At 43.6% G+C, this 13,294-nt stretch overlaps 1 protein-coding gene across 10 annotated transcripts in view; it reads left to right on the top strand.

The window, feature by feature from the left end:
- MTSS1 (MTSS I-BAR domain containing 1) overlaps nucleotides 1–12,793 on the top strand; it is a 170,167-nt gene extending 157,374 nt beyond the window's left edge. For 5 of the 10 annotated variants that reach the window (XM_032222237.1, XM_032222238.1, XM_032222235.1 and 2 more), the window contains 4 exons: nucleotides 3,564–3,761; nucleotides 7,621–7,785; nucleotides 8,431–8,593; nucleotides 9,374–12,793. In XM_032222237.1, coding sequence (XP_032078128.1) covers nucleotides 3,564–3,761; nucleotides 7,621–7,785; nucleotides 8,431–8,593; nucleotides 9,374–10,059 — 1,212 coding nt within the window. In that variant the 3' untranslated portion in view covers nucleotides 10,060–12,793. Of the gene's footprint in view, nucleotides 1–1,433; nucleotides 1,554–3,563; nucleotides 3,762–7,620; nucleotides 7,786–8,430; nucleotides 8,594–9,373 lie in introns of all 10 variants that reach the window. The other 5 variants (XM_032222241.1, XM_032222239.1, XM_032222240.1 and 2 more) reach the window with 3 other exon arrangements.
- The last annotated feature ends 501 nt before the right edge of the window (nucleotides 12,794–13,294 follow it).

Genomic DNA, 13,294 nt, shown 5'->3' with positions numbered 1-13,294 from the left:
CTCAGGTTCACCTTGTTATGATTCAAAATGGGAAGGCGTGTATAAGGCGCCCTTCCAGAGGGTTAGTGCATTTGAAATCTAAGCAAGTTCTGACTTAGGGTTTGATTGGGAAGCCATTAGGAAGTCCAAATGTTGAAGGTGAGATTGGTAACTTATAATAATAATAATTCCAAGACGAAGACAATGGGCAACCTCCTTGTATGTAGTTACTAAAAACAATATGGACGTTGCATGTGACCAACAGGAATTGAACTGAAAACTTGGAAGAAAATTTTATGTAGAGATGGCTTGATCAGGTGTTGGGTGCATCCTTCAAAGAGTCATTTGTAGAGTAATTTGGTGCAGGGATCTCCAGTCTTGTCCACTTTAAGACTTATGGACTTCAACTCCCAGAATTCCCCGGCCAGTTAGCTGGGGGAATTCTGGGAGTTGAAGTCCACAAAGCTTAAAAGTAGACAAGGTAGGAGACTCCTGATCTGGCATACTCCTGAGCAGACTTTTTAAAGAAGTGCTCTGGGTGAATAGTAAGGTTTTTCAGAAATGGAAATGTTGATTGGTAGGTTTGTCTTGCACTACCCTGGTCCTTCGCCCCTCGGTCTCTTTCAAGAATAGTCATTACCACATAAATTGATGTAGGGTTAGTCTTGACTTGTCCTGTTTCCTTGTTACGGTTTTGCCCAGCGTAGATCTTCAAAGCTAAAGGCAACCTTCAGAGCTGTGTTCTCCTGCTTTACAAGCTCAGCCCTGATCCTGAATGGTACCCGTGGAATAAATGATGCCCCTCTTGTATCTGGAGCAGCCCACACATTTTGCAATTAGGTCATCTTTCTGCCAGAGTTGCTTGAACCTTGTTCCGTAGGTGTAACTGTCTTGGGCCTGTTCCTTGCTCGCTTCCATGGTGACAGGAACCATGCTGTGTGCTGTTGAAAGAACAGGGAGTCTCACCTGTAGAAGATTGATTAGAGGAAGGAAGGAAGCATCCTTCTTAACTCCTTCAGCAGAGAAGGCAAGGGTTGAGATTCTCACATCTTGCAGTTTTTTGTTTTACGATTTCGTGAAATGATATGGCGCTTTCGCCAACGTTGATTGCCTTCCAGTTGCATGGAAGTCCCAAATCTGCAGCCAGGACATCTAACCTGTTCTCAAGCCCTTTGGGAAGGTCATTAAGTCGGTCGGCTATGCTGCGAAGAATCTACCATGTAGAACCCATTGCTTTGGTCCCTCCGCACTCTTCAAAAAACTTATAATTGTGTTTAATGCTTAGATTTCCCCCCCCCCCCTCTTTTTAACTCCTAACACTCTGCTTTTCTTCTTCTCTGTATGTATTTGTCCTTCGCTTTTTTTGTTTCATTGGCTTGTCTTTCTTCCCTTTCCTTCCTCTTTGTGGTGCCTTTTGGGCTTTTTTTTTTTTTTTTTTTTTTTAACCCCAGCAGAATTCGTCCAGCTCTGCCTCTTCTGAAGCCTCTGAGACCTGCCAGTCAGTGAGTGAGTGCAGCTCCCCCACCTCTGTCAGTTCAGGCTCCACCATGGCGGCTTGGGCCTCCACAGAAAAGGTGAAAAAAAAAGACTTCAATCTCGAAGACTCGTCCTTTGGTTTTGTCCAGGCTCTGTAATATTCAGGAGAAAATAACTGCAAATAATAAGAAGCTACAGATGAGAATGGGAAAATGTCCAGATTCCTTAGAAGGGTTGAAGTGAGAGGAATGAAGCTGTGGTAAAAGCTGACGTCGATGTTTGGCTTTTAATTAAGCTTTGCCAGAGAAGTTGCCCCCGGATCAGGCCTAGTTAGAGCTTCGCAGATATTTCAAGTGCAAGTAACCTGTTTTCCCGAAAATAAGACCTCCCCGGATAATAAGCCCAATTGGGGTTTTTGAGCGCATGCACTAAAATAAGCCCTCCCCGAAAATATTGCAACACAGCCATGAGGTAGCAATATAGCAGTAGACTTAGCAGTAGACTTATATACCGCTTCATAGGGCTTTCAGCCCTCTCTAAGCGGTTTACAGAGAGTCAGCATATTGCCCCCAACAATCCGGGTCCTCATTTTACCCACCTCGGAAGGATGGAAGGCTGAGTCAACCCTGAGCCGGTGAGATTTGAACCGCTGAACTGCTGATCTAGCAGTAGCCTGCAGTGCTGCATTTAACCACTGCGCCACCTCGGCTCTTCTTTAACCACGCTCTCCGCTTCCTGCACCTCAAAAATAATAAGACCTCCTCGAAAATAAGGCCAAAGGCTTATTTCGGGGGTCAAAAGGAAATAAGACCCTGTCTTATTTTCGGGGGGACGATAGTCCTTGACTTACAACAGTTCACTTAGTGACCAAAGTTACAACAGCACCGGAAAAAGTGACTTTATGAATATTTTTCACACTTACAACCGTTGTAGCATCCCCAGGGTCACGTGATTTACATTCATACGCTTGGCAACTGACTCACACTTATGCCCTGGACCCTCTTTTGAGACCTTCTGACAAGCAAAGTCAATGGGGAAGCTTGATTCACTTAGCAACCATGTTACTGATTTCACAACTGCAGGGATTCATTTAACAAATGTGACAAGAAAAGTCTAAAATGGGGCAAAACTCCTGTAACATTTTTGTCACTTTGCAACATCAATTTTGGGCTCAATTGTGGTCGTAGGTTGAGGACTACCTATAATGCCAGTCGTGTCCTGAAGCGAACACAATTAAGGCTTGGGACACAGAAACGACATTTTTCCAGAACACTTAAAATGACATCTGTTAGGGATGTTGTTATGAGCAGTTTTCTGTCCACAAATCCACCTATGACAAAAAAATACCAATAAGAAAAATCTACTTTTTCTAAAGAGGGAGACCAAATCTGGAGAGAATAATAGACTTTCGCTGTCTCAGATTATAAATTCCATTGTTCCGTTTTTCCAAATCCCCCTTGAAAAGCCAGATCCTTTTGGCAGGGGTACATATAATATCTGCCCAGCAGCCTAGAGAAAAGAGTGAAGGAGAGGATCGGTGTGATCCGTTCCCATGAGCAATTTCCTCTTCCATTCCTCCTATCGTCGTTTCTTTGTTTCGTTTCGTCCGCAAAAGTCATTTTCTGAAGCTTGAGCTCTACTGCAAGAAATGAAATCGCTGGAGATCCTGAGCTTTCAGGCCCAGGAAGAACTTGGCCAGAGAAGTTCTTTCAACTTCTTGTGGCATGAAACTATCGAGGAGGTGTTCTCACTTAACAAAGCACCACACAGCCTTTTACTGCGAGGCGTCTCCTCACACCGACCTATGCAGCACTTGCGCCTCTGGGGCGTAGCTTTGTCCAACGATTCAGCTCCCGAAAATGATCTTTGTTTGTTCCTGTTCTGGTTTTCTCTTCCAGAACATGGTTGCCTAGTTGAATGTCATTAACAAAGCATGAGCAAGCATCGGGGTTATGGGTGTTGACTAGCCAAAGGGGACTAGAGCCCGTTGGGCGCATTTCCCTTCCTTTCTCCCAGCGATGCATGCCTGTTTCACTTTGTACTTCCCCCATATTTGGACCTATTTATATTAATTTCTCTCCTTTTTCCCCCTTTTTGTTTGTTTCCAGTTGTCTAATGGGTATTATCACTGTAGTTTACCCAGTGGCTCATCTTTAGCCCCAGTTGGTGTGGGTTCTTTCCCTCATATTCCGTCTGTCTCTCACGCATGGACCCGGGCCACCTCCTCCACCCTCCTTCCAGACTACGCTCATTATTACACCATTGGGCCAGGCATGTTACCATCACCTCAGATTCCTAGTTGGAAGGTTTGTGTTTCTTTTCGTTCCTGTTAGAGTCTCTCCTTGTCATCCCTCACCCCACCCCCTTGCAAGAAATTGCTTCTCGATTCTTAACTTAATTCTTGGCGTGGGCCCTTCAGCTCGCTTCTCCCATTCTGAGTTCTTCATCTGGTGGTGGAATCCTGCTTTACCAATAATCGATTTTTTTTAAAAAAAAAAATGTGCTATTTCTTTTGAATCAGTGGTCTCCAAACTTGACAACATTAAGAATTGTGGAGTTCAATTTGCAGAATTCACCAGCCGGCATGGAATTGGGGAATTCTGGGAATTGAAGTCCAGAAGTCTTAATATTGCCAAGGTTTCTTTTGGGGGGAGGCTGGTTTGGATGAACATGCTCCCAGCTTTGTAATCTATGCAAGCAAGGATGGGCTTCAAAAATTTCACCAAGTTCTCTGCCTGGTTGCTGGGTGGGCATGGCCTAATCGGCTTCCTGAACCATGGAGGGGGAGCATTTATACCTTCCCAAGGTTCCAGAAGCTCCTTGGAGGCCCATTTTTCACCCTCCCCAAGCCTCTGTGTGGGCCCTGCACTTACCTCGCATCCAAAACTAGCCGTGTGGAGACTCCTGGAATGGGAGGGGTGGGTGGGGCGGGGCCAGCCAAGGGTGGGATTTGAAGGTTCTCCGAACCAGCCATCATGTTAGCTCACCCCTATATGCAATTCTTTGACTTTTCAGATTGTGTATGAAGTAGCAATTGGTATTTGCAGATGGGATATACATATAATTTAATTAATTATGTATTTTTGTTGTATCCTGCCTTTATTATTTTTACAAATAACTCAAGATTTCCCCATCACAATAATCCTGTGAGGTAGATTGGGCTGAGAAAGAGTGACTGGCCCATAATCACCCAGTAAGGCGGGACTATAACTCACCATCTCCCATTTTCTACCCTAGCGCCTTAACCACCTCTGTGGGTTAAGGATACTATAAAGCACAATCTTTGGTTTTTCTTTCAGCCATGATCCCACTAGTAAAATCCTTATTCATGATTTAATTCCTGGAGACTTTCAGATCATTACTGTGGGTGAAGCGTTTTTTTATTGCCAAATCTCACTCTTCATGGAATCACATTCAGAACATCTTGCTGGTATCAGATGTCATGAGAAACTGGCCATTGTAAATTACGTTTCCAATAGAGTTGGTATCTAGAGATACTTTAACGTTTTGAGAAAGCATGAGGAAAAACAACATAATTCTTTGGCGTAGGAAATACCGAAGGAACTGCTGTGGAGACTCTGGAGCAACATTTGCTAAGAATATTCGGATTCTAGCTTCCAGCTTGGCCAATTAGCTTAGGAACTCTGGGAAACTAAAAGACATCAAACTGTTTTCGAGGTCAAAATCTTCTGAGCCTGGAATGGACTCGTCTGACTCCAAAATTGATTGTAGTAACTTCTTTTGAAACGGGGTGAAATCCTCTGAAGTCTGCTACTGGTTCACTTCACAAGCACATACGCTGCTGCGTACCTCCGGCGATCAGCTGTGCAACGATCAGCTGTGCCGCACAATTTTTAATCGTGCGGCACAGCTGATTGTTGGACAGTTGATCGGCGGAATGTTAAAAAATGCTACCGGTTCGCCTGAACCTGTAGCTCCAATGATCAGTTGTGCGACAATCAGCTGTGCCGCATGATTTCTAATCGTGGGGCACAGCATATATTGTTGGACAGCTGATCGTCGGAATGTTAAAAAATGCTACTGGTTCGCCTGAACTGGTAGCTCCAATGATCAGCTGTGCTACACAATTTCTAATCCGCGAACCGGTAGCATTTTTTACTATCTGTTCGGATGAACCAGTAGGATATTTTATTACTGGTTCAAGTGAACCGGTCCGAATCGGTAGCGTTTCACCCCTGTTTTGAAGTCACACCACATGATACGGTCAAGATGAGATCATTCTGGGCTGAAACACTTTGACCTAACATTTCACACATCTCTAATTTGGACACAACAATGAAAAGAAGGCCTGACATGATAGCAGTGTTAAAATATTTGAGTGGCTCCCACAAAAAAGAGGGGGCCAACCTATACTCCAGAGCACCTGAAGACAAAACAAGAAGCAATGGTTGGACCTTAATTAAGGAGAGAAGCAACCTAAAACTAAGGAGAAATTTCCTGACAGTTAGAACAGTGGAACCACTTGCCTCCAGAAGTTGTGAGTGCTCCAACATTGGAGGTGTTTAAGGAGAGATTGGACATCCCTTTGCCTGAAATGGTACAGGGTCTCCTGCTTGAGCAGGAGGTTGGGCTAGAAGACCTCCAAGATCCCTTCCAACTCTTCTATTATTCTTCCAAAAGGACAAGTTGTAAATGTGGACATTTGCCTCCAGGTTCAAACCTGCCCTAAAAGTGGCCATCAAAAATATTCACAAAGTGAAATCCATTGCACTTTTGAATGTAAAACCCCTCCACCTAAATAGCGTAAATATTCACTGACAAAACACCTTTTTAAAAAGCTTCCTATGCATCATTTATGTAGACACAGTTTAATTTGTCTGGGATGATGACAGGTTTCGAGATAGTTGTAGGTTTGATTCATGGACTCTGATCTTTGCTAATTAATGGCCAGACCAAAGTAGACAATAAGTCCAAGAATGAGTAATTGCTTGTTGGCATTTTCTTCCCTTGCTTTCTCCTTGGCATGTTAAGCAGATTCTTGTCAATGGCAAACTTGTATTAAGAGACAAGAGATACCTATTTAGCAGAGGTCCCCAACACACTCCACATTTCAGTGGTCCAAAATATTTCACTTGTAACACTTGCCCGATAAGGCCCCATTCGAATAGAAGAGAATATTTATAACTCTAGGTTGAAGTGTGGGGTCCTTGGCCTTCTCTGAGCTTGGCTGTTTTCTTGCAGACATTTCATTACCCAGCTTGGTAATATCAACAGTGCTAGAATGGAATGGGGCTAGGGTTAGGGTAAATTCTCGGTTATATTACATAGCAGTTCCTATTTTAAACATGCTGGGAAACCAGGCCTGAAGAAGAAGAGATCTACCAGTGCTTGTCTTGAGATTGGTTTTTAGCCTCCTAAACCTATTGTAGGCTACATGTTGTTGAAGATGATCCTCACATTCACCCAATCTTGCATGGCCAGTGGTGATGGAGGGTGACGTTGTTGGGATCGTCGTAACAGGCCCATTTCCCTTCCACTGCTGTTCCTATAGCATGGGTGGTCCTCGACTTAACAACAGTTCATTTAGTGACCGTTCAGGGTTACAAGGGCACTGGGGAAAAAAATGTGACTTAGGATCATTTTTCACACATGCGGCTGTTGCAGTGTCCCTGTGATTAAAATTCAGAAGTGGTTCATATTAATGGCAGTTCAGTTGCAGTGTCCCAGGGAACGTGACCACTTTCTGTGGACTTCCTGGCAAGCAAAAGTTGATGGGGAAGACAGATTCACTTAACAACCATCATGAATTTTTTTTAAAAAAAAAGCTGCAGTGATTCACTTAACAACTGTGGCAAGAAAAGTCGTAAAAATGGGGCAAAACTCACGTAGCAACTATCTCACTTAGCAGCAGAAATGTTGAGCTCAACTGTGGTCGTAAGTCGAGGACTCCCTAAACCGGTGAAATACTAAGCCTAACCCTTGAGAAATTTGCAAAACTTATTCTATCTCACCCGCATTAAAACTGGTCACTCGGTCTCTGGAAAGGGGAAGGGGCTCCACTATCTGAATTGTATTGGGTGTTTTTTGTAAGAGGGCTGCGAGTCTGCAGCTTGCATATGACACGGGGAGAGAGGGAGTGAGAGAGAGAGGGAGTGAGAGAGAGAGAGACTGTCTAAGCTTTGACTAATAGAGTTTTTTTCCTAGGATTGGGCTAAGCCTGGTCCTTATGACCAGCCCATGGTAAACACTTTGCAACGTCGCAAGGAAAAACGAGAAGCAGACTCTCCAGGGGGAGCTCAGAGTGGTCCGTCTCTACCCACAGAAGACCCCCAAAGGGCCCGGAGCATGACTGTATCAGCTGCCCCAAAGGTGTGAAACTCTGTTTAACTCATGGAGCGGGTGGGTTCCTATTAAAAAGGTTCAAGGCACACCCTTTGCTACTAAACCTCCCCTGGCCTTTGCTTTTAGCTTGATGTGATCTGCAAGCCAAGGCAAGCAAAGCATGGTTTAATCATGTCAAGCTATTCTCCAAAGCACCTGAGGGTAGGAGAAGAAGCAATGGGTGCAAACTAATCAAGGAGAAAAGCAACTTAGAACTAAGGAGGAATTTCCTAACAGTTAGAACACTTAATCAGTGGAACAGCTTGCCTCCAGAAGTTGTGAATGCTCCAACACTGGATGTTTTAAAGAAGATGTTGGATAACCATTTGTCTGAAGTGACACCCCTGGCTTAGACCATTGTATTAACCCAATTATGGGGCCTTCCTCAACCAGGTATCCTTCAAGCATGGCGACAAACCCTAACCCAGATTAGCGGAAACAGCTTGGGACGACGGAAAGTGTACTCCCAACACAGGCGGAGGGGGGCCAGTATAGAGCATGGGGAGTGCTTCAGTCCAACCTGTCCGCCGTTGTGGATGAAAACCCCTCCTGAAAAGAGACAACTAGATTTTGCAAGAAGGGAGTGTTTTTGTAACAATATCCTTAATTGAGTGACCTTCGTTGTGTTGATAGCAAGGAGAGGAGATGGAGGCATGTGAAGAGCTGGCTCTCGCTCTTACCCGAGGGCTGCAGCTGGACATTCAGAGGAGCAGCAGGGATTCCTTGCAGTGTTCCAGTGGCTACAGCACCCAGACAACCACACCTTGCTGTTCTGAGGATACAATTCCCTCACAAGGTAAGCAACGGGAGCCTTCACGTCTCAAATCTCAGTTTTGCGTTGCTTTTTTCCTACATCGGGTCCCTCACCTTTCAAGATTGCTACACACTTCCCGAATTGTGTAAAGCAGTGTTTCTCAACCTTGGCGACTTTAAGTCCTGTGGACTTCAGCTGTGCTGGCTGGGGGATTCTGGGAGTTGAAGTCCACAGGACTTAAAGTCGCCAAGGTTGAGAAACACTGGTGTAAAGGTTCTCCTGGAACTGACATAGAAAGGGAAAAGCAAAGTGTTGGCCATCCACAAACACAAAAAATACCTAAGAGTCAAGAACCACTTGTGTCAGCCCTTTGAGGAGGACTACAAGAAGACCAGGACTACCAGTAGTCCTCAATTTACAACAGTTCACTTAGGGACTGTTCAAAGTTACGGCACTGAAAAAAGGTGACTTATGACCGTTTTCCACACTTATGGCTGTTGCAGCAGCCCCATGGTCTGGTGATTGTCTTTCGCAACTGATTCATATGTATAATAATAACTGCTGTAAAGAAAATCAAAATCTACTTCTTCGTACCTTCTTTATCTTTTATTTTTTTACTTTCTTCCTTTCTTGTACTTTTAATCTTTCCCTTTGATTTCTTTTCCTTTGATCCTGCTTACTTTATACCAGTTTTTAATCTTCCTTTTTAAAAATTGTAATCAACTTCATATCCAAGAAAAAATAAGGGAAGTGTATCACTGCAGATTGCCAAGTTACTCCTGAAGATTTGCTGTCCTGACTCCTCTTTTTTTGCCGTCCTAGTTTCAGATTACGACTACTTTTCTGTGAGTGGTGATCAAGACACCGAGCAGCAAGAATTCGACAAGTCTTCAACTATTCCAAGGAACAGCGACATCAGCCAGTCTTACCGTCGCATGTTCCATGCCAAGCGTCCTGCTTCCACGGCGGGCCTCCCAACCACCCTTGGCCCTGTGATCGTCACACCTGGTGTGGCCACCATCCGGCGGACGCCTTCCACCAAACCAGCGGTAAGGCGCGGGACCATTGGCGCGGGACCAATTCCCATTAAGACCCCCGTGATTCCCGTTAAGACTCCATCTGTGCCAGACGTGCCGGCGGGGCTCCCTGGTTTTCCGAGTGGGGCAGAAGAAAGCTCCGAGCAAAGTCCCGAGGCTGGAGGGGGCAGCACCCCTACTGTATGTACCTCCTCGTGGAGTGGGCAAGCAACAGCCAGCCTTCCCCCCGTCGGTCAGAAACCGAGCAGCATAGAGGATCAGAGACCGTTGGCGGCTGAAAACGAGGGAGAGGAGAATGAAAGAGAAGACGTCAGCATCACTGCTCCCCCATGCCAACCCACTGTGCCCCATACAGGCGGGCAGAACCCAGCGGAGGCCCCGCAGGGAGAAGACATGCTGAATGCTATCCGCAGGGGCGTTAAGCTGAGGAAGACCACCACGAACGATCGCTCAGCACCCCGTATTTCCTAGATGCTGAATCACTGCCCAAGTTGAGTGAAAAAAGAGACGGACCTTACCTGATGCTATCATCTTTGTGTCTTGGTCCATTATTGTACAATCAAGATTTTTCTAGGAGAGACAGCTGGCAGTGGTCTCTAAAATGGGAGGGGAGGTTAGAATTGGCCAGGTTGAAATGCTTAAAGGAACATCTTCCTGACTATTGATTATTATTATTATTATTTTTCTTTGTAAAGCTGGCTGATTATATTTTCCCCTGCACATTTTCTAATTCTCTCAGTTCCTCCTCCCCCACCCCCCCCATCCCCTAAGGTGCCAAAATCCCATTTAACCTTTTAATAACTCTTTGTAAAGTGTATTCATTCACAAAAGGATGGTTATAAGAAATGTCAAGTAGTTAAAATTTTAGCAAGGGCAAGTGGGGGCGGGGGGGGTGTTGGCCGGTGGTAATGCAGTTCTCCCTCTTGGGCGGTTTTCGTAGAGCACCTTGTCAAGTCATAGTGGGAGTCTCAAACCGGTGTTTGTTTTCTTGTACAAAGTTCCTAGCAAGAACACACCTCCTTAACTGAAATAACAGCGGGCTGTTCTCCTGCCCCAAAAGCAGGAAACGGAAGCTGATTAAAGCAATATATATATAACAAGAAAAGAGAGAGAGAGAGAGAACGGCTGTATTTGGTTAATTTTTAGGGATTAGGAAGGGAGGAGTTTAATTTCTTGCACAAAAATGTAGCCTAGCAGGTAGTTTCATTGTAAATGCATCCAAATAAGCCATAATGAATTAACAGTGTTCATTTTAAGTAAGGTTTTTCAAAAGACTTCTGGATACTCCCTGCTAGCTATTTTTTCCTATGTTGGCCCTGCAAAAAAGGACCATGTTAAGATTTCTTGCCTCTGTAAAACCAATATGCGGTATGCTTTCATTTCCGGTCATTGTAAAACCTCGTTAATCCGTTTTGTACCATCCTGGCAACAGGCTGAAATTTTACATATTCCTCTCTTCACTTTGTTGTTCCTTGAAAGAAGTAAAAAGAACACAACATATAAAGCAAGACACAGTGAAGGCAGGAGGGTGTCTACTTGGTTAGAAAAAATAATAATAAAGAGCAAAAAAAAATTAAAAGAAAACCAGGGAGCTCTGAATTATAACTTTATACCTTTTACTGGCTGTGCCCAGCAGGCTGGGTAGCCAAATAAATGGAAAAACCTTTTCCCCCAAGGACTTTTGACAAAACAACTCATAGATGAATGGGCAAGTAACTGGGAACTCCAGTAAAACTGCAAATGTTACTTTTAAGTGGAGGAGGGGGGGTGTTTTTTCCAAAACGGCAGTTTGGGTACAAAATCTGGGGATCGGGAAGGGACGGGAACATTCTAGGTTTTATTTATTATAGCGGGAGGGACATTCACAACTGGTTTCCTTTTTATTCCACTCAATTATTGGGGAGGGGGGGAGCACCGCTGATAAATTTATAAGATTTCCTTTTCTTAATATGAACATTGCCGTGGTATTTTCCGTTTCATGGGGTCAGTAGAAATGTGCATAACTCAGGCACCCCCCCTTCCCTCCCTCCCAGTGTTTTCAGTTTTGTGGCTTTCTGTTTTTTCATTTTTTTAAAAAAGCATTCTGCAGTCCAACTGGATACCGTCTGCCTTATTTCTACATGGGCGATGCTAGCAGAATTCTTGACTTCAGAGGGATGTGTTTGTGGCCGCAGCGATGCGCCCCCACTCATTGTGGAAGGAGCTGGGTTGTGAGTGCACGCAAACACACACAATCTCTTCCACCACTGGACACTCGGGAGATTCGTATTGGCTGCCATCTTGCCTACGTAAACAACTTCTTATGCTTTAAATACATAACTGCATTGGATGTGAGTTGTATCGTAAACCTGTTTATAGTCACTGTGTTCTGTATACATTTACACAGCTGTGGTTGCTTAACACTTTTTCATTATGGCATCGGAAGCGAAAAGTGCAAAAAAAAAAAAAAAAAGCATGATCCAAAAAATAATAAGCTTTTTCTTCCTTCGGAAAAATAAAAATTAAAAAATAAAACAGTGCTGTCAAACCAGCCCGCTTGTCCTGAAAAACGAGCAGATGCTCTTTGCAAATGATGCTCCGAGATTTCATTTTTCTTACCCACTTGAGAGAGAGAGAAAAGAAAAATGGACAAAAAAAAAGGGTGCAGGCTGACAAGCTGATTTTTCTAAGCTTTTTTCCTTTTTTAAAGAAAGGTGATTCTGTTAACCCTTGCATACCCAGCCCCGTCGCTTTCAGCGAAGCTCACGCGGGAGATATTTTTCAGAAAAAGCACGTTTTAAGGAAACATTTTGGATGACGCTGTATTTGAGAGTGCAGCCTCTTTCCTTTTCAACACCAGAATTCAATCTTGGTTAAAAATAATGATATTGCCAAAATTTGATGTTAACATGTGGCAAAAAAACAACAACAACACCACTTTGGATAGTTCTGTTGGTTTGTTTTTTGAGATTTCTTTTCCTTTTTATCTTTTTTTGTGTTCCTTGCCTATTGTAACAGCAGCGTCACAATGTAAAATGTTTCTAATGGTAAGTTCTTGTGGTTTAGTTTGCTAGTTTGTACCGAGAGTTGACCTCTCTATTCCCCATGCAGTGTTTTCCTTCCGAACTGCTAAAAATAAAAAAATAGCTGTTAACTGTGCTTCCCTTCTACCTTGTAATGAATGCTTCAAGCCTATATTACAATAAAGACCTGCTGATAAAACCTGCTTTGGAGTTGGTTGTGTCTTTTGTGTATAAGCCAAGAAAGGATTTGTGTGGGATCTTGTTGGTGCCTTTTTAAGTATCACTGGTCTATAAATTGTGGGAAATTATCGACCTCCAAGATAAAACGTATTAATTTTACATATTTGGATGAGATGATTTAGAAAACAGGTAATAAAGGTGCCGATTGAATACATTTTTCAAGCTACTTCCGAATACACCAGTGAGTATATTTGCCCACAAGGCAGCGAGGGTCTAATGATCACGATGCCTCAACAAAGTACGATAGAAGAATGAAAATGGTTAGCCACATGGAAGCATATAAATCTATCTTCATTTTGAGATCAGCAAGACATGCCACTGAAAAACATGTGTGTTCAAAGAAATTTTGCTTTGCCGTTGTAACTTTTTGTGCGATTTCATCTTGTATGGTCAGATTCAATTTATGTCTTATTAGATCTATTTTTTTCTTTTATCTTGTTATTTTGAGGCATGGACTGTAAATC

This window comes from Thamnophis elegans, chromosome 8, assembly GCF_009769535.1.
Source record: "Thamnophis elegans isolate rThaEle1 chromosome 8, rThaEle1.pri, whole genome shotgun sequence".
Classification (NCBI taxonomy): Eukaryota; Metazoa; Chordata; class Lepidosauria; order Squamata; family Colubridae; genus Thamnophis; species Thamnophis elegans.
This window is presented reverse-complemented; position numbering and strand designations above follow the sequence as displayed.